Source organism: Pyrus communis, chromosome 3 (genome assembly GCF_963583255.1).
Source record: "Pyrus communis chromosome 3, drPyrComm1.1, whole genome shotgun sequence".
Classification (NCBI taxonomy): Eukaryota; Viridiplantae; Streptophyta; class Magnoliopsida; order Rosales; family Rosaceae; genus Pyrus; species Pyrus communis.
In genome coordinates this window covers 2104155-2128599 of record NC_084805.1, presented here as the reverse complement: position 1 = coordinate 2128599, position 24445 = coordinate 2104155, and the positions used below count along the sequence as shown (strand labels likewise).

Genomic DNA, 24445 nt, shown 5'->3' with positions numbered 1-24445 from the left:
CCTGATTGGGTTTGAAATCGAATTGGGTATGGATAGATTTAAATTGGCCAAACCCAAGTTGCACCCCTAGTTTTGAGTAAGAAAACCAGGAGGTTTTAGGGTTTCTCAGGTATCTAAGGTTTGGAGGTTCTTTCACCTAAATACAAGAAGAAAACAAGAATCAAAGGGTACATGTGTGGCACCGGCCTAACTGCTCTGATGTCTTTGACAATATATAAGAGGTAGAGAATAATCTAGGGTTAAGAGAGATAAGGGTTTGTATTCTTACTTTTTTGCTTAGCCTTCTTTAGGTATTCCCCTCCATCTTACATAGGCCTCGGCATACAACAACAACGACAACAACCAAACCTTATCCCATTGGGCCTCAACATGATTCTATAAAAATATTTTCCCTCAATCCTAGAAACACCATGTTCAAAAATTATCACAAAGCATCAAACAATTAAAATTTGGACTGCATTAGCTTTTGAAATAGGAGCAGGTATCGACCCGAGCCTAGCATCCGTAGCCAGTTCAATGTAAAAACATTCTACTACTACGTTTGATAAGAAAATGGAACATGCAATATATGTGAGACCATCAAACAAACATTAAAGCAAGAATCATAACACTTCTTTTAGATAACTGAAAACAGCTGCAAAGATAAGCACAATATAAATCCTCAAATGCAAATCCCAGCTCGAACGAGTAGAAACATACACAGCATCATCCATATACACTGCAAAATTTAATCAGCCACTCCAATCATTTCCAGAACCAAACAAGTCATCACTTTCAATCTCGGAAGCAAATCACCCAATGCCTAACAAATGAGAATATAAAATTGCAAGGAAACATAGCAAAACCAGAAATGGCCACTGCCAAATATTTCAATATGATCGAATCTATCTCTACCTAGAGTTCAGTTCCAAGTAATCCCAAAAGTGTACTGGACAATTATCGAAGTATTGATGCTAACTAAATGGAACCTCTGGAGTTTCAAGCAAAGTTCCGATCAAAATGAGGACGCGTGTCGTGTCCTTTTACATGGCAAACTCATAACGAGTCAAAAAGTCACTGTTCCACGAGTGATGAAACAAATTTATAAGGGAAATTGTAACTTCAAAGTATTCAACACGTTCAGAATGTGTGCATTAACACCGTGCAACAATTATTCCTTTATCACAGTATACAATTAGACCTTCACCTACCTCATTTCTTATCAGTTCAGTGACAACTAAAACATTGACATGCGATTTTGAAGGCATGATTCTATGATCTCATAGGCTAGTCCTGTCCAAGAATAAATCATCAGAAACATCTAAATTTAGTGTGCCGTGAAGTTTAATTCATCTCCGCTGTGGTTTAGCAGTAGATGAAACCGGACATCCAAAGTGCAAAATCAGGAAAGCCGCAAAAGTACAGACAAAGAAACCTAAATGAGGATAGTTTGAAAGAGAATCCCAAGCCACTAGAATCTTTTGATTACAACCAGAAAGCAAATGGAAAAGATTACCAATTTCCAGCATAAGGTTTGAGATATCCAATCACTTAGACTTCTTTCCTTGCTTCTTCTTAATAACTTCGTCGACATACATTATACCCTTTCCCTTGTAGACCTCGGGTGGCTTACAACTACGAACGGCGGCAGCAAACTGGTGCACCCTATCTTTATCAATTCCGGTGCAGCAAACTACATTGTTCTTGAAGCAGAAAACCCGAACAGCAGGAGGAACGGTCAATTCAACCTCATGACTGTAACCCAATTTCAGATACAACATGCGTCCTTCGGCTTCCGCTCGGGCCTTGTAACCCACACCCACAATCTTAAGAAATCGAAAAAATTTGGCTTCCATTTGAATAGATGCTCCTGAAAACACCCAAACCCAGTAATCATTTCGTCTTACTGTTATCAAATTAAGCTAATTTTAATCCTGTTTCCTTTTTTTCCAGTCCACAATCTTCAGTTATTAAATTCACATTTCAAACCACATCCTAGCAACATCCACGTTCCGATACAATAAATTGGAAAACAAAATAAAAAACCCAGAAAATTATAAAAATTCAAAATTTTGATTGACCCAAATTTTCTTCAATCTCACCGAGCACTAAAAATCCAGCATGCATGTTATGTATGTATAAATCTGTTTATATATACTAAATATATATGTAGAGAGAGAGAGAGAGAGAGAGAGAGAGAGAGAGAGTAAGCAACTGGAGATTATTGCAACCACTAAGAGGTCTTAGGCATACCTATTAGCTGCTGAACCCCTTAGAGTGCGGCAGTCGTCGTCGTCGGCGTCGGCGGAAGGCTGAAGTTTTAATGGGTTCAGAGGAGGAGGAGGAGACAGCTTTGAGAGACCCAAGGAGACGAGTGTAAAATCGAAAGTTGGTTGGGGATGTGAAATATATTGGACTGCATTGTTGATTCAAAGCCCAATGTTTGTTCTCTGGATCGGACCTAAAGCCCAATAATTTCAGCATACTGCATTGGGCTATTGATCAAATTGATGAAGCGCTGATCCAATGCGGTAACCGACTGATTCCCGCACCTTTTTTTTGACCTTTTACTCTCTTTTTCTAATGAGCTCCCGTACATTTGTGGTAATTGGTATGAAATCATAACATTTACATTACTATACCATGTATAGTTATTGTCACGTTGAGAATCTGTGATATTTAGGTGCAACTATTAGAATTAGACTTGGCAAAATTGTGCACTACTCGATAACATGATACAAACACGTGAAAATATCAGTATATAGGTCGAGCCTTAAAGGGTCATGTTGATAACAAATGGACTCGTTAGTGACTCATTAGGAAATTATGTTAATGTATGTTATTTTTATTTAAGATATTGAATATATAAATTGGATATGAACATTTTTCTCAATTAATAATTTTATCTCTTTTGAATGTTTGGTTATACACATTGCTTGTCACACAATTGGTTGGGGATTTGGGACGGAGTATTTAGGCTGAATTACATAACCAGTCAATCATAATAAGATATCGAACTCACAAGGGCTATGCAGTACTAGATTTATAGCGTTATTTGTGTCATATGATTTTTTTACCCTTTATGTTATCAAATATGAACCGGACAATGTGAAAATTATGAATTACCCTTTTGATCACGACAACCCGCCACTTTTAAACGTACGTTTAATCTTAAAGTAACTGTTGGGTTGGTTGAATTGCAAACGTAAATTAATGCGTTACTATTTGAAGGGAATTTGGTGTTTTGTTTCATATGTTCTTCATTAACTAGTGTTGGTTGCATTGTCACGGTCCTCAACTGATCACAAATAAAGTGTTGCTTGCATATCAACATCGGTTTATGCCTTGTGAATATGAAATAGTCATATAACCAGAAAAATTAACCATAATAATTACAGCAATGCAAAAAAAGTTACCGCCAATTGGTTTAATTTTGTACATAATTTTGTTTAATTAATTAACTTTTAGTTTGACTTCAAACAACTTCAGTTGCTGAACCAAATGGTTGAGTCTCACATAGGTTAGTTTTCTGGTACAAAAGTTTTTCATACCGCAAACAGGTATTCGACGTCCTATATCAATTCTTTCTCCTTCCAGGGCCGAGGGGAGAGCGAGAGTCGAACTCTGATCAGACAGAGTTCTTTCGTTGCTACCCGCATGCAGAAATGGTTGCTCCAGAAACCAATTATACTCATCATCAAGTACCCCAAGTAACCGTAACAAAAGTTGTTCTTTCGTTGCTTGCTGTTCTAGGGTTTCTTCTCTACTTGTTTGCCGGTCTTGTGTACATGTCGGAAACCTATTCTCCGAAACCCAGATCCCTTACAGTGCTTTTGCATTCTTTGACGACATCAAACTTCCGTCTCAAATCCAGACAGCCATTGAACGCCAGCGAATGGGAAGCAACCATAACGATAAAGAACTACCACGCGGATAACATCAAAATCCTCATCAACAGCCTCGAGAGCGTCCTCTATTACAAAGACAAAGCAATTTCATGCGCATCGCAACCCAAAGTGCCAATACGAATTCAGAGCCATAAACAGCGGACAGTGAACCTGATATTTAAGAATTCATTATGTCCGGATGGTCCTTCTTCGAATCCTGCGCTAAATGACGAGGCGATTAGAGAAAGGTGGAGATCAGGACGTGTGAGGTTTAGCATGCAGATGAAGATGGTGCTTGCATCTGACATTATTAGATCACCTTTTTTTGGCAGATTTTCAGTTCTTGATTATAGGTATTTAGAGGCATTGCATGTTGAGTTTGTGCATGGAATAAGAAAGGGGAGATTGGTTGGTGGTGATGTACAGATGAAGAGAAATTCCACTTTGTCAACTCACACTTATTAATCAATTCCTTTTAGATTACTTATTTGATTCTTTTTTTTTCATATTATTTTTCTTCGACGTTTGGGGTTTAGGGTTAATTGAAAGGGTGAATAGATTTCTTGTTCGTAATCAATCAATTTTTTTCTTTCTAACTTATTCAGAAACCCAGAAATTCATACATCTCTGGTGATCATACATCTGTTCTAGAGTTAAATTATCAAAACATATATATTTAGACTGGGTTGAGTTTTAACAAACTAAACGTAAACTCAGATTACAAGCGGTGGATATATTACATCTTCATATTCAACTCATTGTGTCCCAGATTTAAATTATTCCCCTTCCCGTATTATAGCTAGCATAAGATAGCCTTGCCAATCTTGATGGCTGACTCCAAAATTTAGGAGACAAAATTATATGCGTAGAGAATGAGATCCACGCTGATGCCGGTGAATACGCAAAGCATTCAGTGGGTCTTTTGGGGGTTCGAGGCAAAAAGGGGATGGATGATTCGAGGTCACAGAGGAGGAAGAATGGAAGATGTATTAAGATTTGAGAAATATCAGAGATGGATTAGTGGTCCGTCACTAATCACACTGACAAGGTCCCAAACTTAATTCATTACTTGTGGAATTTGACATACGTAAAGTTTTATCATAAAAAATCTCGGTGAAATAGAAGTGAGACAATTTGATTTAAGTTGTGGTACGTTATGTACTCGTGTGAGACTTTTTTACGTTAGTCAGCTAAAAATTCTTCAGCACCCCTACCATTATGTCCACCATATACTACCACCATCTTGTCATTGTCTTCACCACTGTCACCACCCTTGCTAACCTTACATTGTGATGCCACTACCACCATCTTTCCATGGCCGTTGCCACAATCTTGCCATGCTCATCACCACCACCTTCCACTTCCACCTCTAAACACAACGTCGTCTACAAGCACAACCATCACCACACCCCTTGCCATGCGTCATCAGCACCTCTAGAGACTTTTGATGGAACAACAATTTTTTGTATGCTACTATAATGGATTGCTTCTTTCAAATATGAGTATCTGATGCTAAAATAAAATGTCTGCAAAATGCAGTATCATGCAGTTCATTCTATGCATAGAGATTTTAAATTCTATCTCGGCCACACGTTGATCTTTTAACATTGTGTTTCGAAATGTTTTTTGAGCTGTTTGGATCTTCAAAATGAAGGAACTTTAGAAGGTAGATTGGAATGGTTAAACTTGTTTTTCAGGTAATCCATGGGTGATTTTCCGATCGATTGCATCGGAAATAAGGTTTCCGATTTTCATTTCAAAGATTTATGTGGTTAAATGTAGAACCCAAGAATAAACTATCAAAACTAACAATAAACATGATAAAAATACACAAGTTTTAATTTTTTGTGATTCTTATAGTGTGAGTTTGTAACATTTTGGGGAAAAAATGGAAATTTCAAAATCTTTAAATGCATTCCAATTTCTAACCAAATTATTCGGGACTCAGATTTGGAAATTTAATGACAAAAATTGAAAAAAAAAAATCCAATACCACTTGCAACCTCCCTAGGCTAATCTGTTAAAACAGATCCAAATTCCCTCCTCCCATTTTCTATCTCCTCCAGTCCTCTTTTATTTGAAGGCTCACAATGACGTCATGTCAACATCTTATGTTGACTTCTTCGTAGAGAGAGACGGAGGAAAGTGAGGAGGGGAGGGGTTAGAATTTGAAGGAGAGAATTCTACTCCCATCTCTAGATATGTAGTGGTTGTAGATATGGACCTGATGTGATAAAAGCGACAATGGTAGTGGTGGCAACGGAAGTGGCATTGATCTGACATGATGTTAACGGTGGCAATGGTGGCGGCAATACTCACAAAAGACGTGAGTTTGATGTTAATGGTGGCAATGGTGGCGGCGATACTCACAAAAGACGTGAGTTTGCGCATTCCGCCACAATGACATCACCATACCATTACACACAAACTTGAAGTGCGAATTCAGAATCACACTTGCAATCAAAGATGGAAAGCACAAGTGAAGTCCGACAGAAGGAAATGAAACCGAACATTTATTGAGAGTTTGAGAGTTGTTCTAAATAAGCACACATACAAGAACAATTGCCTTGTTTTGGCAAAACACATTCTGGACATCTCAAAAAAAAAAAAAAAAAAATACATGACCTAAGACAGCAGCAGGGGTTCTCAATAATTACTGCACAAGACGACGACGTTTATATATTAACCCCTTATTCAAAAAGGGAATAGAAATTTATAAATCAACACTGAAAAACTCTTTTATCTTCTCATGGGATTACAGACAGAACTCAATACAATCCCCCTTCCAAAATCCATGTATCAAAGAATTAACGAACACTTTGCAAAACAAATTCATGTGTCTGATCCAGTCCCTTTGTATCTACACGCAACCAACCGCCCACGATTGCTCTAACCGTGAAGATTTATCCTTGAGAACAGAAACTGTTTGAAACAACTTTACCTTCCTTCGGCCGCGCGCTTGGAACTTGGATCTTTTCTTGCTTTCTGTCCAAACAGCTTTTCTACACAACTCACACTGTATAGCGTGCGTACCTCAGTTACAATCCAGCCCGCAAACTTCTAGTACAATGCCACCTTTGCTCACAAATGGGTTGATTCGGACCCATAGCAGGGAGAATATGGATGCCAGAAGAATTGACCACACCACAATGATGGTGGGAAGTCTCTCTTGTCTTCCCACCAAACCTTTTAGGAACGGGTAAAGATGGACGATGACCCAAATGGCAAAGAACAGCCTACCAAAGAGAGGACCCCATGTTTCATAACCATTGTTGATGGCATCCGAAACTCCAACTACGACTCCAATTATGTTTATGATCAATAAGCTCATGGGCGGGATCAAAAGTGATGTCCACTTGAAGAGGTATAGGTCGGAAAACTCTCCGTCATCTGCTGCTTTGGATGTGACAGTGAAGTTTGTGTTAACACCACCCAAAACCTTGAGCAGACCCTGGATGAGTGCGAAGAAGTGTGATGATGCACCACCAATCACCCAGAACTGTTCATTCCTCCACCAGTCGTGGATGCCAACATGTCCCCACTGCATCTCGAGTACGCTCGTTGCAGCAATGGACAAGAAGAGAGCCATAAAAAGGATACTGGCATAGTTGCTAATCTGTTAATCAGAGAAAGCCAATATTAGCTGAAATCTAAAAGTTTTGATGCATATGTACATATAGAAAGAGGAAATTACCTCAGGGACAATAAATTTCCCAGTAAGGAGACAGACAGCTGGCAAGGAACAGTAGGCAAGCAAGGGGATGGATGTCAAAGGATAAACAACCGAGTTTATATAAGAAAAGCGCTCCAACCATTTCAAACCACATCCGTATCCATACCAAATAGGGCAATGCCTGCTCAACAAAATTTCAACAGATCCCAAAGCCCACCGAAGCACCTGGTGAAGCCGATCTGAAAGATTAATAGGAGCAGAACCCTTGAATGCAGGCCTCTTGGGCATGCAATACACAGATCGCCAGCCATGGCAATGCATCTTGAAGCCCGTTAGGATATCCTCTGTAACAGAACCATAGATCCACCCAACCTGGAAAATAATTAAGATTTAGAAAACGGAAAAATGCCAAACATCAAATCTTAAGCACCTGAGAGTCCATTAGTCTAGTTTCTGAGATGTTACAGCATACCTCTTTCCCCCATTCTGATTTATCTTCATAGCCACAGCTAATGACATGGATGGCTTCCTTCAAGAGTGATGCAGAACTTGTTCCCTTTGGAACTCCACCGTCTTCCATAAGTGTTGAAGCAATGAAAACTGGCGACTGTCCAAACTTTTTCTCAAATTTTATTTGGGGAATCAGGGATGACTTCTCATTATCTATTCCTGCAAATAGTTATAGTAGCAATGTAAATATCTGAGTTAATCCACATTCGCAAGTATATTGAGCAAAGGAAATTAAAGATTAATCTGTAACAAGAAAACAAACAATGGTAGTCATGCAAACAACTTCTTACCTTCAATTCCCTCTTGAATATTTTCTAGTGCATGTATCTGCTTTGAGGTATCCTTGGTCTTCTTCTTTTTATCATTTGACTTGGATTTCTTGTTCTTCTTTCTAGATCCACAACACATGCAGCACCATTTTGGCCAACAATTGCAAGTCTTCCCTGGTGGTTTTTTCTTGGTAGGAGCATCATATCCGTAGAGTGCCTGCCTTCGGAAGACACACCCGGTTCCGACATAAATGGGCCCTTGGATCCCATCTAAACCTTTCATATTGATCTGCATTCAAATTATGAAAAGAAATTAGCTTCCACCGGAAAGAATCATGTTTTTGAAACTGACTCTCACACCTACTTTTAGAATAAAATAAACAAAGAAAAAGGCCCTTACATCAAAGAATACAACGTTGCGATTTGAGTATCTATCGTGAAGATCAATCCCATCAAATCTTTGAGGAAATTGTACATAACAGATCTTCTTTCCTGATTGGGGGTCCATCATGAAGCACATTGCTTCACGAAGAGCTTTGCTGTTGTTTATGTAGTGATCACAATCAACATTCAGTATATAAGGAGCATTTGAGATGATTGCTGATACCCGCACCTAGATTTTGCCAAAAAGTAAATAACAATTAGACAAATGAAAACATAAGAAAGTTCAGAGAGAAAGAGTTCCCAGAGAGAGGGAGAGAGCTACCAAGGAATTCATAGCTCCAGCTTTCTTGTGGTGATCAAAACCCGGTCTCTTCTCACGAGACACATAAACAAGACGTGGTAATTCATTTCCTTCTACATCACGAACACCATTTTGACCAAGGAAAACCTGCAAAAAAAATGATTAATCTTAGGAATACTCAATCATAATGTGTAAAAGGGCCTGCAAAACATTTGGATTTGCTCTTCAACATAAACGTATTAATGAACTGCCCCTCACCTGAATCATCCCTGGATGATCCCTGACATTATTTCCAGGCCATGGAGTCCCGTCCTGCATTGTCCAACCCTCCTCAGGAACCTTCTGTGCTGTTGCAACCAACAAATTTATCCGAACTTTGAACTCTTCATACTCCCTCTGTACCAAAAAAATGACAACACCCGATCAGAGACGTCATCAGCCAGCACTTACCAGAAGTCTCATTATAATGATGCAAAGAAATATTATGAAAATTCTTTTTCTTTTTTGGGTACCGAAAGCTTAGAAAAATGATTGTCTTTCGTACCAACAGTTAGTGACACCTATCCTTTTTCATTTTGGATTACTTATCCAAGAAACTACATGCCAGGCAAGAAACTTATCAAACAGATGAAGAAGGTTGTTAACCTTAATGGCTCGACGTTCCCTGACAAATGTCGGATCGACTTTGTCTCTCAGATAGTCAACTTTTTGAGCAAAATACCACTCTGGGGCACGGGGTTCAATGCTGAACTTCTTGCAGAATGGAACCCACTTTCGTGCGAACTCAGATGTCTCTGAGAGGGCTTCAAAAGTAAGCATTGCAGCACCATCATCTGATACGTAACATGCAACTTTGTCAACTGGATAATCTACGGCAAGGATGGACAGGACCGTGTTTGCTGTGATAAGTGGAGGTTCCTTCATAGGATCAACAGTACTAACAAACACATCTAGATCAGCCAACTCAGATGGCTTCCCTTCCTTCTCATACCTGAATAAATTTTTTTCACACTAGATTAGAGCAGATTTCAAAAAGCTGCATCCAATGAGAAACAAGAGAGAGAGAGAGAGAGAGAGAGAGAGGGAGGGGAGGGAGGTGAGGGAGGGAGGGAGAGAGAGAGAGAGGAGGCTACCTCAATGATAATCGATCAAGGTACGTTTCTCTCTCAATTGGATACCACTTAGGAAACTGATCCAATATCCATGACATGGCAAACCAAATCTCACATATTATAGAAGTTAACCAGAGTCCATAGGCATTGTTGACCGGGTGGAGAATTCTATAGTGAAAAAAGAGGCCAAGAACTGTAAGACGGAGTAAGATTACCATCCTATAAGGATTTATCTTGCTAGAAGAAATAGGCAACTTCCTCGAAAGCGGCTGCCTGCCTTCATCCATCCTGTAAAAAAGGAAAGTAAAATCATCAGCTCTCTTTGGTTGAAACACAATTATAACACTTTTTAAGTAGTGACGGAGCTAAGTTTTAACCTTATGTCAAAAAAGACAAAAAATATTGCACCATTTGGATTCTCCACTAACATGCATGGCAGTAAGTTGTTTACATCGAAAACTTATTTCCAACACCTAACCAGTATCCGTTTTGATTCATATCAAGTAGCAACATATTCTTCTCTCCATAATTGATGTAAAGAAGAAAAATACACAAAAAATAAACTAATAAAAAACGTAACCAATCTCTAACACCTAAAGAACACAATTTCACACAATAAGATAAGGAAAGTCACAGGAATATCAACATATTCTAAAGTAACACCTACTTTGGTAAATCGGGATCATCTGGTTCTCCGTTATTGTCTCCACCATTATTTCCTCCTTGGTGCTTCACCACTTGAAGTTTCTCATTTTGCTTCTTCTTCCAGTCCTCCATTCTCTCCTTCCAAGCAACAGTTCCATAACCATACACAGCTAAGTCTTTCTTAGGATCCATTGGCCTCGGTGGAACTGCATCATCAAGGCAACAATCAGTCAATCACACTCTTCAGAACGAATAAAGCGGACTCAACAGCCACAAAACTGTTCCGACTTAAATGAACTTACAGGACATAAAGGAATCAGAAGATGGCATTGGATGAACCCGTTTTCCGCGACTCATAAATGGGGGAACAATAAGAGCATGCTTATCAGAGGCAATTCCAACATCCTTCACCGGATAGAAAAAAGAAACAAAAGAATTTCAACTTATCAGACACGATCAATTATTGCAATCGCTGACAAAGAGAACATCAAGCAGTTAAACCAATTCACCTCTTGGCCATAGGTCAGCAGAGGGATCTCGGAGGCAATGGAGGCAGAGTCAAACTCTGCTGGTGTGCTAATCCCGGAACCGTTGACATGCGAACCCCTTCCAATGTTAAGGCGAGCAGCCAGCACTGCCTCTGCAATGCTGTGAGGATCCCTCCTCTCATTGCTAGCAATATCAAACTCATTCTCCAAATCATCAATGTCATCCTCTTCTTCGTCGCCTTCAACTCTTTGACTCCCTATCAAAAAGATGAATCTTCAGTACTCTTTTTCGAGAATCACCATGAATGCTCGGCATTAAATTTGTGAAGACAGAGAGAGACTCACCTTTGATGCGCTTGTATCGGGTTTTGCATTGCGGGCAAGCTTGATTGCCCTCGCGCCTTTCATACTCATAGCAAGATCTGCAAACGGGGAATGCACATTCATTGCAAGCAACAAATGGCTCCCCATCCACTGTAATCTCAATCTCATCTCCACAGATCTGGCAAATCTGCCCACTCAGTTCTTTAACAGATGTTACCTGCAAATTCGTAAAGTGCCAAAACGTTATCAATCTCTGTCAGATCAGGAAGATTAAACAATTAACAAAACAACAAAAACCAAGAGGGCAAAAAAATCCTCCATTTGCTAGCTGATTTCCTACAAAATCAACTGTTGCGGAAACACAATTGCAAGCTCTATAGAATGAAAATCCATTTAATCCTCTAAAACCTCAAAACTTTTGTAATTGCAGCTTGTAAATCTGAACTGAAAGAGAATTTTTTGCTACAAATAACTAGCAAGAGGTGGAAAATGGCATAAACCCATCAGAAGAAATAGAAGGAAAAATCCAATGTATTAATTTCAGGATCTAACAAATGCTAGAGAGAGAGAGAGAGAAAGGGAGAGAAAGCATGAGCAAATGGGTATCTGCAAAATGTAGAAAATGTACAGATTTGGAAGGCTGTTAACATTTTGCAGTAGCAGAAATTGAAAGGTTGAGAGGGGAAGGGGGAGAAAGAGAGGACTTACTCTTGAAACCTCATCAGCATTGATGAGAACAAACTCATTCCTGTTGTGAGAACCTGCAATAAGTCTTCCTTTGGTATCCATAGCTGATATCACTCAGTCACCCTACACAATCTGAGAGCCTTCAATCTCTACCCAAATAGATAGAGAAGAGAGAGAAATCCACTTCACAGCACCACTTCCTCTGCCTTTCTCATCACTCAAAACCCCCAAAAAACAAAGCTTTGCCTCCTTCTTCCTCTCTCTCTCTCTATGTATGTTCTCTCTCTTCTCAGGCACCCATTACTAGAAAGAAAAACCCCACATTACACAATGAATAAAATCACGGCTTTGCAGACAGAGAGGTAAAGAGAGAGAGGGAGGCAGAAATAAAGAATGAGTGAATATAAAAAAGGATGAAATTAAAGAAATTAGAATAAATAAAGAAAATTAAATTAGAAAAAAGGGTTTTGTTTGTGAGCAATGAATGATTCTTTTCTTGAGAGAGAGAGAAATGTAGAGAGAGAGAGACCGAGTCCTCTAAGAAATTTGCTGTCTTGAAAAGAACACTCGGTGGCTTTCGATCTGTGACACGGTTTGCTGCCAAATTATAGAGAGGAGAAAGTAAAAAGATTAAAACTTTTTTTCACCTCTAGAGAGAGAAAGAGGGAGAGAAGAGAGAGAATCTGAAAGCGAGTGGGCGAGTTGAAAATTCAACACTCAAAACACAGAAGGGACGAGATTGGGACAGAAATGAGAGGGGAGGGGGAGAGAGAGAGTACATTGATGATTATTTAACTGGATCTACACACTCCTAAATTCCTAATTAATTAACCAGAAAAAAAACTAATTCTCCAAAAATAAATTAAAAAATGTGTTTTAGGGTGGGACCCAGATTATGGAGGACAGGGCAGCAGTTATGGTGGTCGGGCCAAGGGCCGGGGTGCCCCACCGGAGTGTCGGTGGCGCAGTGGAATGTGGAGGAGGGTGGGACAAGGGGTAGTTCTGTAAAATAACACGCAGAAAAACAAGAAAAGAGTTTTCCAACAAAAAAAAAAAAAAAAAAAAAACAAGAAAAGAGTTGGGCTTTTTGTGCGAATTGTCGGTGGCTTCGGTGGATATCGTCCGATTCGGTTCGATACTTTCTCTCTCTTCTAACTCGCTCACTCTCTGTCGGTCACAGTCGGTGTGCTGTCAAATGAGAGAGAAAGAGAGAGAGAGTTCGGAAGTTGTTCTTCGGAGGAGGAGAGAGAAAGTGAGAGAGGGAGGAGGTGGAAGAAGCGGCAGGTCAGTCTCCTCTTCCGTTGCACAGGACACATTAGTACTTGGGTATCACGTGCGACTCGTGCAGCGGGTGCCCGAAATACGGAAAAGTCCGGTAAAATATCGCGATAAATTTGATGAGATTCTGCCCTGCTGTCTATGAAAGGTTTACAAAGTGGTGGCCAACTATTTCATAGCTGTCCGTCTACCTTCCTTGAATTTTTTTTTTATTTATCAATAACATTAAAAAATGTTTGGTTTAAATTTTTTTTTATGCTTGGTTAAGGTCATTTAGGAAAAAAAAACATACCTAAATAAGATTAAATTTTATTTTGTATTTATGTGAATTGAACTTGAGGACATTTTTCAGCAAAATAAAGACTTGACCAAATTAATATTAACTAAACGAGAAAGCCAGTCTATTAGGCTCATAGTTGGAAAGCAAATTGACAGTTAGTTTTAACGCGTCAAATTAACAGACTAAGCAATTTAAACGTAACTCTAATTGGTTTATATCAATGTTTGCAAAGAGCGTAACGAATTAATTTGTCCATCTGGTATAGAATGCGGAATTGGCGAGCTACTCCGTAGTGAAAGTCAACCATGTAGCACAATGGGGGGTCGAGAGTACGAGTATGAACATTTATGTATTAATTTGTAGTATGTATGTGTATGTATATGTATAACAGTATATGTACATATCTGTTGTTTCAAGCGACAATGTTGGCTTGCATCAATTGTTTGGTCGTTTTCCAAGTATCATTCATTGCAAAATCAACAAAGTCAAAATTGTTTTCGTCATTTGATTACATCATTATCATTTTGTTTCGGTGTTTTTATTTTATATTTTAACTCTTGAATTTTGAGTAAAGTCACACTCTCTAATGCCGTGTTTACATATGGGGAAAGGATATGGGATTCCCCATTTCTGATTATTCCTCCGTTTACCAACTTAAGCGGAATGAACAGTTCTGCAAGCCCTATGTAAAATCAGGAATTCAATTCCTGATATTGTTGGAATTGTATTACCTAGAAGAATGGATTCCGAGGAGAAGGCTCCATCCGGAATCAAATTTTCCTTCCCAAAATGCCCTGCACCTTTAGTACCCCGCCATCCTTTCCACTAGCTCTCTGCTGCTCTGCCACCTCCTTTCGCTCCATCACCTCAAAATCCTCCACGTCCTCCTCCATAGCTCCCTTCGATTTGGGGCTTGGCTGCTATTCAACCCAACAAACTCATCGCTCCATGCGCTTCACCTTCATCGTCTGCGCCACACCTTCCACCTCCCCGTGTAGCCATGCCTTACTCCTCTGCCACTGCCTCACAAAACCCAACCACATTTCCCCCAAATCGGATTCAAGAATTTATCACCCAAACCCCAGATAATAAACCCACATATCTGGTGAAGAAATCACTCAAAACCCAGAAAATCTTGAAATTGAAATACTTGGCAGGGAGGAGGGTGATGATTATGGGGTAGGGGTGAGTGGGAAAGATGAAAGCGAGGGGGAAAGGGGAGGGAGGAGTTCTTATTTTCTGCTAGGGAAAGTCTGTTAGATGAAGGTTTAACATTTTGTGAAAATGTTATTAAAAAAAAATATGCGAAAGAAATAAAACAAAAAGAATAAGGACATTTTAGTAATCATAGTGATATCTATTCCGATTCAGGTGAATTAGTAAACAACTTATATGAATTTCGTTTCATTTTTACTCCGATTCCAGAACATTTAAGTAAATAGCTTCAACAGGAATCCGATTCTAACTCCTCCTCAATCCAATTCCTCCTCAATTTAATTCCTCCTTAATCTAATTCCTCATCAATCTAATTCCTTCTCAATCTAATTCCTCTATTTTGATTACGGTTACGTAAACGAGCCCTAAAATAATAAACCATGTAGGAAATAGAATAAAAATAAATAGAAAGCATAAAAATGTTTTTACATGCACCCTAACAAAATAAATAACAAATGATGAGTTGACTGGCGTTCACATCCGGATAAAATTCAAGAATTTATTCCGAATGAGAGTAATATTATATGTTTATTCATTTAGAGTGATGATGGAGAGACTGAAATTTTAAATAAATTTTTTGTAAATTACATGATGTGACGATTGATATATGAGCACCACGTCCAAAAGCCTATCTAATCTCCTAACACTAAAGGGTTTAGAGTTAAAGAGATAAATGTACTCATTGGTGAGGAACATTTAAATTCAGCTGTACACCTTTTTAAGGAAAAAATTTACCAGTTTAAAGAGATAAATGTACCCATTGGTTGTTTGTTGTTTAAAGAATGAATAAGGTAGTTAGTAGATTAATTGAGTTGTATACTTATCCATTTACCTAATATGATGGGCTATTTACAAACAAATCACTCAATATTCTATTTTATTGTTAAAATTAAACATGAGCGCTGCTATGCATACTCACTCGTTATATTTTTACTTTACAACTAAAATATAGATGATAAATTAGTATATTGTGGAAAAATAAGACTATTGAGTGGACACAGACACACTTTTAGTCGCTTAAACAAATGTTTTGAAGTAGAAGAAAAGTTGAGCCCGACTCATTCTTACTGCAATATAAATTTTGAGTTTTGTTCTTTTATATAATTTGAATTTTTTAGTGTTTTTCATTGACATCCGTTCAGTATTCTTCGAAGTGCATGTTGTATAAATATATATTACAGAATTGCCTCATAATAACGTGTGTAAAATTTGTGCAAAAAAATAAAAATCGCTATATTTCTTTTAACTAGCTATACATGTACATAGAAAGTATTATTATTGGCCCTGTAAAATTTTAATCGCACACTCTAAAATTTCTATATCTAAAATGAAATATATACTAGCAAGAAGTGCACAATGAAAATTTTGAAATCCTAATAACAGTTTCCTAAATATATTGTCCATTGTATTGTATATATAGTATAGTTTTAATGAATTAATAACTAGTGACAGCCGCACATGGCAAGAGACAAAAAGGACCGATGTTAAGTTGAAGTAGTTAGGCAACCACTACGAGGTGGCATAGTGGTTGGGCACAAATTTTAGGTTTATATTTTACACGATATTTTTTGAGTTCGTATTTTGACGTTGGTGAATCGTACTATGGTGGTCAGGGAGGCTGAAATACCTCAATAAGTCTTCTCAACTCCCAATACATTAGACTGTCAAGACGAAACCATCAACTGGTTGTTTTAAAAATAAAATTTATTTTTGTAGTAGTAGTTAGGAATTTGATCAAATTGTATAATTTGTATTAAGTATATATTTGACGTGATATCTATTGGTGTTGGGTCACAGTCATAACAGAAAATCCCAATTTCCAAATCGGAAGAAAGAAATATAAGTAGCCACTCCCTTTGTCTCTTTACGCCTCTTTTTGTTTAATTGTTGGTGTGCCATTAATTTATACAAATTAATTTTTTGCAAGTATATCTCTAACAGATGGAATTTTATGTATTTGCCTAGTTGGTTGGCCCTCTTTCTTCTGTAAATTCCATTCTCGAACTTTTTCCTTTGTACCAATAGGTTAATAAAGAAAAACAAGTTCACATACCATAGCAATTTTTTTTATATATTTATCTTATATAAAAAGTGAATTTCCCATAAAAGAAAAACAATATATCCCATAAAGAAGACCAATAAAAACGGTAACCCTATTCTTGAATGAGGGTATGAGGGAAATAACCTTAGAATTTGGACAAAAGTTCATAATTTATAAATTGACATGAACCAATTCACTTGTTTAGATTCATAAATATAGAAATTTAGAATATTTTGTAACTAATGGATTAGATTTTGACCTAGATATGATCTGAATACGATGTAATTAATAGAATATGAATCGCTACTTCCAATATGATTATCTGAATAAGATCAGAATTTGATAGTCTGATTACAAATGGATCCTGATATGGATCGAGGTTGACCGATTAGACTTAGTATAACATATTATTTAATTTTTATATTGTTTATACTTTTGTGTAAGAGTAGTTTAAGTTTTTTATGAAATAAAAATACACTTATATCCTATTTTCTTATTATTCAACATAAAAATTTTAAATAAAAAAAGAGAAATAATATAACAAAAAAAATGAGGTTACTAATGATATTGTAATCTTTTCTAGGTCTTAAATTAAATCTGATAATAATCCAATTCGATCTGGATCGACAAGTCAGATCGGATGATCCGAATAGGTATCAAATATGTTAGTTTGAATATAAATGGATCCGAATATAGATCAAGGTTGATCCATCCATTTTTTGGGGGGGGTCAACTAGATCGATCTTCTGCAACCAACGGGACTTTGCCGATTGAGTTGTGCAATATTGTGATGTTCCAACAGCTAATACTAATAATGATAAGCATGAATGATATTATAACATTTGTTTTTTCCTTGCACACTTTTGCAAAATCTTAATCATGCATCTTCATACTTTAACCCGTCGAATGTCTTATACTTAACAATGCAGGATTCCATGAAAAAGATTGAGGAACTAATTAATATGTGCTTCTAATTCCATGATATTAACTAAGTTAAACAAAATGGGTCGATTGAAAATAAGACGAAATGTCATTGAAAACAACCCTAGATACTATAGCGATGTTAATTGCTGGTTTGGAATTGATTCTTTAGAAAACACTTATGTTTTGTAAGTATTTTTCTTGAAATTTTTTTATTAGAAGTACATTGCATTTTTTTTTAATAAACATGTAAGTTGCCCACTATCAAGGAACATCTAACTTTTTTTGTCAAACATGATTAGAAATGCTTTTGATGATTTGAAACTGCTTTTAGTTATTTTAAAAGCATTTTCATACAGTACACTACTACTAATTATTTGGTCCAAAAATGGTTGAGTTGCATATACATATTGGTAGTGTCACTCATCACAATACTTTATACCAAGAATAATATTACATCATCAAACACTAGATCATGGGAAATGATTTTTGTATGTATAAATATATATATATATATATATATTTATTGTTCTTCTGTATATTTCTGTTTAAACCCTTTTTCTTTTCTTTTTTTTGCTTTATTCTATTCAAATGTCAAAAATAAACTAAAATGTACACGAAAAAAAAAAGTATGTGAAAATCACTTTCCTCGAACACAAAGAGAAAGAGGGAGTATGCCCAGGCAGGCAAGAATGCATGTGTGTAAATTAGAATCCATGGCACGACAAATTGGCAACAGGGAATTAAATTTACAGAGATATATATGTATATTTCCAAAGCATATCCATGTGTATGATGAAGGGTGTCACATGTGCATAGTGTTTCTTCTAGAGGCTGACTGCATATTGCCATATGCATGCTTTGCTCCACATGAATTAAACAATTAGGTCAAGTGGGTTATTTGGATGCTTCTCTTACAGCCACCCCATTTATTTGCTAACTTATTGTTTGATATCCGATATCCTTAACAGAAACAGAACCTTTTAAGATCTTGAAAGTTGAAAGTGAAAGGATCAAACTGAACCATGCATGCCTCTCATGGACTCAATTATTGATGATATATATCCAGCTGATGCTCCACAAAAAAAGTTAGATTAATTAAAATTTTATTATTCAACCACTTAATATTACGGGTCTAGTGGTATTCCTCTTTACTTGTAAGTGAAAGGTCATAAGTTTGATTGTCGCCAAAGAGGAATTTGAACCACATTATTGCTAGCCAAATGTGAGGGTAAGCACATCCCCTCTCCCTTAGTGTATATAATATCGTTTGTTCAAAAGAAATTTACTTTATTCAAATATTTTGATCGAAGTTCAACATTTAAATATTGCACCATCTAGGGAATTTAACTCCCGCATTTATGAATTCTATATAACTCACATATTATGAAATTTAAACGAATTCAAATAGTATTTTGAAATATAATAATTATTTAAAAATCAATAATAGAGTAATATTGTTCTTCACATAGTTATAGTAAAAAAAATTAATGTATCCACGTAATTGTTCATATTTTTAAAAAATAATTATTAATATATTTTAAACATAAAAATAAATACATGTATTAATATGGGTACATTCATAAAATAAAAAAAAATATATGGGTACATATCAAAATTTAAATTATGGGTACAAATCAAAATTTTAAAAAAAATATGGGCATAAAAATTAGAAACACATGGGTGCGAATTAAAAACTAAAAGAATATCGGTAGAAATTTAAAATGTGGGTACAAAAAAAAAGTATGTGGGTATATGTCATGATTAAAATTATAGGTAACTTAATTTTCTTAAAAAAGATGGGTATAAAAAGAATTGAAAATATACAAATTAAAAATAGAAATATGTGCAAAATTCTAAAAGAATTATTTATAATTGATTAAATAAGTTTTTCACTTTTAAAATTAATTTAATATTCAAATAATGATGTAGACAAAGATAAAAAAATGTTGATAAAATAAATAAAATACGGTTTCAATTAATCATAATAAAAATGAGAACTTAATTTATCTTTATAATTATTATTTTTATTAATAATCACTAAATGGCAATGTTGACCTTTGGAGTTGCCGACACTCGGGAGTACTCGTTGCTAATTATAATTTAATATGTAATCAGTGGACCAAATGCTTTGCATTTAGCTGGGAGTGTAAATATTTTAAGCTATAAAATTATATATACTTGTGGTTAGTTAAAACGTCGCACATTCGAATCATGGGAATACATGCGAGAGCGACATGTAGATTTGTATTTACTGAATAATGATACCTAGTTGTGGGTGACCATATTGAATCCTACATTAAAAAAGAGTATGTATATATATATATATATATGATATATGGTATATATAAACACACTTCACTTCTTTTTTTTTACATTAGTGAAGACTAATATGACTTTATTTGTGTAAAAAAAACACAAACAAAAACAAAATGATTGTTTCTTTCTTGAAAACGACAACTTTGGTTTTGATTTGGTTTTGATAGCTCAATGTCGTTCATGAGCACAAGTGCACGATGATGATAATGACGACGGTAGTGCATTGTTTGGTTTGGTCCATGAGGTCTGCCCTGGCTTTGCCTTTTTTTGGGTGCAATTTACTTATTTGGCTTTGTTGTTGTTGTTATTGTTTTTTTATTTTTTGACTTTTTAGTCAAAAATGGTCTATGAGATTTGCATAATACATAATTTTGATCATTAAGATTTAAAATCAATAAAAATGGTTCATGAGATTGTCCACTATCCATTATTTTGGTTATTCCATTAAAAAAAACTCCATTAAGTTAAGAGTATAACACATAACTTTGGTCCCTGAGATTTACAAACACATAATTTTGGTCCCTAAAATTTGCATAACACATAACTTTGGTTCCTGAGATGGTCTATCATCCATCATTTTGATCATTTTATTAAAAAGCTCAGGACCACTTAACAGAGTTTTTTAAATGAAGGACCAAAATAATGGATGGTGGACAATCTCAACGACCACTTCTATTGATTTTAAATCTTATGGACCAAAGTTATGTGTTATGAAATTTTCAGGGACTATTTTGGTTAAAAAGTTTTTTTTATATAGTAAAAGTACCGTATATATAGACCTCAATACGTGTAGATGAAGGCCTTCCCTCCCTATCTCGATGCCTTTCAATTTGGCGTTAAGCAGAAAGTACTGCATGCGTTGTCAAACGCCACCACGACCAATGAACATAATCAAGGCCAAAACCCAAGGTCGGTTCGGCGACCATGAGCAACTTCAATTGGAGTCGAATTCTTATAGATGGATTTTGTGAGTCATCAACTCTGTTTTGCTTTACTGTTTTATTTAAAGGTCAAATGTACGTTGTAGTCTAATGCAGTATCAGAGCTATATGATAAGTAAGATTAGTTTATCTTTAATTTGTGGTGAGACACTTTATATATTTAAATAATATAAAAACATCATCAAGGCCAATGTTGACAATTCCCCAATTTATTTATTTTTTTGGTCAAACATAAACTTCATTCATAGAAAAAAATGTTACAAGTGACAAACTTAGAGTGTGTTTGTCGCACCGAACTATCTCAAAATAGACTAATTTCAGGGACTAAACTGCATTTACTTAGATTGGACTAATCAGTGTAAAAATTGTGAAGTGTTTTAAAAACCTAATTACTTTTCTCCTTTGATCTTATCGCAACCAAATAATTAATTTTTCTACATTGGAATTGGATTGAGCAAAAACTCCCAAATAAAATAGTAATTTTCATAAAAACACATTACAATTACAAACTATAAAATTCAACTTTTCGAAAACAAAAACCAAAAAAAAAACTGAGTAGAGCTTACAAAATTACAAAGTGAAGCCCTTCAAATACTCGGGATCGCGCTTATCCCTCTCCTGAAACTTCTTAAACCACGGGTCCGAGATATCCATCGGCACCACTTGCTTGCTGCCATCCATGATGGCAGACGACTGCATTACAAATTCTCCCTAACCTTCTTCATTGCCAACCACTTGATTCGCTTCTTGGTAGTAATGTCCAGCGATGGTAGCGTCACCATGACCTCTATCAACACGCCAATTTTAGCCGACAACGACGTCGTGTCGGCTGTGAGCTATAGTTGTCCTCCAGGCTCGGGCCAAACACTGTCAATGGCCTGGCCATGGTAACAACGCTGAAGAACAAGAAGGCAAAGCCCGGGGATTGGATGTCAAGGTTTGGTATGCGAAAGCTTAGGACTGGATGTCAGGCTCGTTTCCTTTTTAGTCCCACTTAATACCAAGCAAAAGTTTGGGACTAGATAACAGGGTTTAGCGAAGCTCAGAGCGCCTTTTAATCGAGGTGAGTCTCATTTATTCTAGTTCAAGACCATACCAAACGTTGGATTACAATCCTAATTAAGCCAGTCCCTCGTAAAGAGGGGTAACAAATGCACTCTTAAAGAAAGGTTCACTACTACGAAACCATTTATTAGTGTCGCTATGATAATCGACAAGAAACATGGATTACTATCGAATATTAAGCAAAATCCGATAGAAAATACTTTAAAACCGACAAAAATTGTGTCAGATATAACCGACAGAGAATAAATTAATAATGAATAAATAAGAGCATTCTTTGTCAGATAAAACCGACATAAAATATATAAAATCGACAGAACTTGTGTCGGCTATAACCGACAAGGAATATATTAATAATAAGTAAGAGCATTCTCTGTCGGATAAAACCGACAACAAATATATTAATAATAAAAAAAATAAAAAGGATATGAGAGCATTCTCTGTTCTCGTTCTCGTTCTCGTTGAGCATTCTTCTCCCCTTCTGCTTGAAATGACCCAACATGCTTGAACCAGATTCTGCAACTAATGAGCAAACCAGATTGAGCTAATAAGGTACACCGTATTCTTCAATTCTTCAAGATGGAAGATACTCATGAGAGATTAAGACATCAACAACATTTAGCAGTATCTCTTCCCTCTTAACATTTCTACAACTAAAAAATAAGGAGAAAAAATGGCGCACTCCACCAAAGCTTCTCTATATGCTTCCCTTCCTACAATTCATCCTGAATATACAAAGCACAAGGTACAAAGATCAGTAAATAGATTAGTAGTATTAGTTGAGTAACCGCAAAAGGAAAGAAGCCTACATGTTTCTTAGACTCCTTGACATTCTCTTCAGTTGAGTCCAGTTTAGATTCCGCATCATCTGTGTTGGCATCATCCTCTTCCTCAGCCTGAAAAACCACGGCAAAGCTGTTAGGGACCGCAGAAAAAGATGACAGAGCTGATAAACTCTCAGGTGTCAGTTTCATATGCTTACATCAGAGTCAACTAGATCTTTTGCATCCTGGTAAAAGGATTAAGGTAACAAGTTAATAAGCATGAAAAAAAAACACGATTACTGATTGTGAAAATAATTTTGGACTACTCGAATAAATGCCTGAATATCTATGAAATCCCAATAAGATGGAGCCTTTATTGATATCTTCCAAAATATGAATTATTCATATCCAACAAAACACATACATTAAATCATAGGTGGAAGCATGCGGAAGGACTTATAGCGCTTTGCTTGTCTCTATGCTCAAGGGCTTGCATAGCTTTTGCCTTGTTCATCCATGGTGATTGAAGCGAGAAGGAGAAGGGGAGAAGAGAAGGAGAAGGGAATGAGGAGAGGAGAAAAGGGGGAAGGGAGAAGCATCGGCTCAAGGAAGAGATAGAGGGGTTTTATTTTGGAAAATTTTCTTTACTGTTGGTTAAAACCGACAAAAACATTTTTTTTAAAATAAAAACCGATAGAAAATTATCATTACTGTCGGTTATAACCAACAAAAACAAAATGGCGGCAAAAATCCCTCCAAATTTCCCTCGGAAAAATTTTAAATCCCCCCCCCCCAACCCAAAATTTTGTTACGATTTTAAAGAATAAAATAATAATTGTTTGGTTTAATAAATAAATAAATAATATGTATTTAAATAAAAATACATTTTTAAATTTTAAATAAATAATTGTTTGGTTTAATAGATAATTTTTACTCTTTTGGTTTAATAGATAATAACTCGTGTAAAATATGCGATAAAAAAATTAAAAAAAAATTGTACAATAAAAATGTCATCACACAAACTAAATATTGTCTAATCAATACATGAAAAACATAAATAAAAATTTAGCACAAATTACTTTTCCCACTTCAAAATTTAGGCAAATTTAACAGAGATATGCATTCTACGAAACTAGTTTCCATGATCTAACCGTCAAACTTGTTTGTAGATACTACAAGATCGCATACGTTAAAAATGGCAAAAAAAACATTTAGAGATGAGGTAACGGAACAAAAGTTTTTAACGGTTATAAACGAAAAATCACAATTTAAAGGTTATTTTCGCTCCGACTTTGATGATTTTTTTACAGCTGCACTCCTCAACCCTATAAGAATGCAATGAACGAATTCGATTTTCAATTTAAA

General features: G+C 36.2%; 2 protein-coding genes across 2 annotated transcripts; both read right to left on the bottom strand.

Moving 5' to 3' along the window:
- Window positions 1-1283: 1283 nt before the first annotated feature.
- LOC137729767 (large ribosomal subunit protein uL6m-like) lies at window positions 1284-2346 on the bottom strand. Its single transcript, XM_068468788.1, has 2 exons — window positions 2233-2346; window positions 1284-1849 (listed from the first exon to the last, which is right to left on the bottom strand). The coding sequence occupies exon 2, from the start codon at window positions 1833-1835 to the stop codon at window positions 1527-1529; it is 309 nt and encodes a 102-aa protein (XP_068324889.1). The 5' UTR covers window positions 1836-1849; window positions 2233-2346; the 3' UTR covers window positions 1284-1526.
- A 4194-nt stretch (window positions 2347-6540) lies between these two features.
- Window positions 6541-12856, bottom strand: LOC137727384 (cellulose synthase A catalytic subunit 2 [UDP-forming]-like). Its single transcript, XM_068466251.1, has 14 exons — window positions 12281-12856; window positions 11594-11789; window positions 11270-11505; window positions 11063-11165; window positions 10783-10966; window positions 10137-10403; window positions 9649-9994; window positions 9262-9399; window positions 9025-9150; window positions 8719-8931; window positions 8340-8607; window positions 8012-8208; window positions 7561-7911; window positions 6541-7482 (listed from the first exon to the last, which is right to left on the bottom strand). Exons 1-14 carry the CDS (start codon window positions 12359-12361, stop codon window positions 6901-6903), a joined length of 3288 nt encoding a protein of 1095 aa, XP_068322352.1. The 5' UTR covers window positions 12362-12856; the 3' UTR covers window positions 6541-6900.
- Window positions 12857-24445: the final 11589 nt, after the last annotated feature.

What these genes read in the sequence shown, in the direction of transcription:
- LOC137729767 (XM_068468788.1), bottom strand. Translation starts at nt 1,835, where the DNA reads ATGGAAGCCAAATTTTTTCGATTTCTTAAGATTGTGGGTGTGGGTTAC.
- LOC137727384 (XM_068466251.1), bottom strand. Translation starts at nt 12,361, where the DNA reads ATGGATACCAAAGGAAGACTTATTGCAGGTTCTCACAACAGGAATGAG. An exon ending in CCGATACAAGCGCATCAAAG is followed by an intron (nt 11,506 to 11,593) that starts GTGAGTCTCTCT and finishes TCTTTTTGATAG; the next exon opens with GGAGTCAAAGAGTTGAAGGC. An exon ending in GCAACGTTGTATTCTTTGAT is followed by an intron (nt 8,608 to 8,718) that starts GTAAGGGCCTTT and finishes ATTTGAATGCAG; the next exon opens with ATCAATATGAAAGGTTTAGA.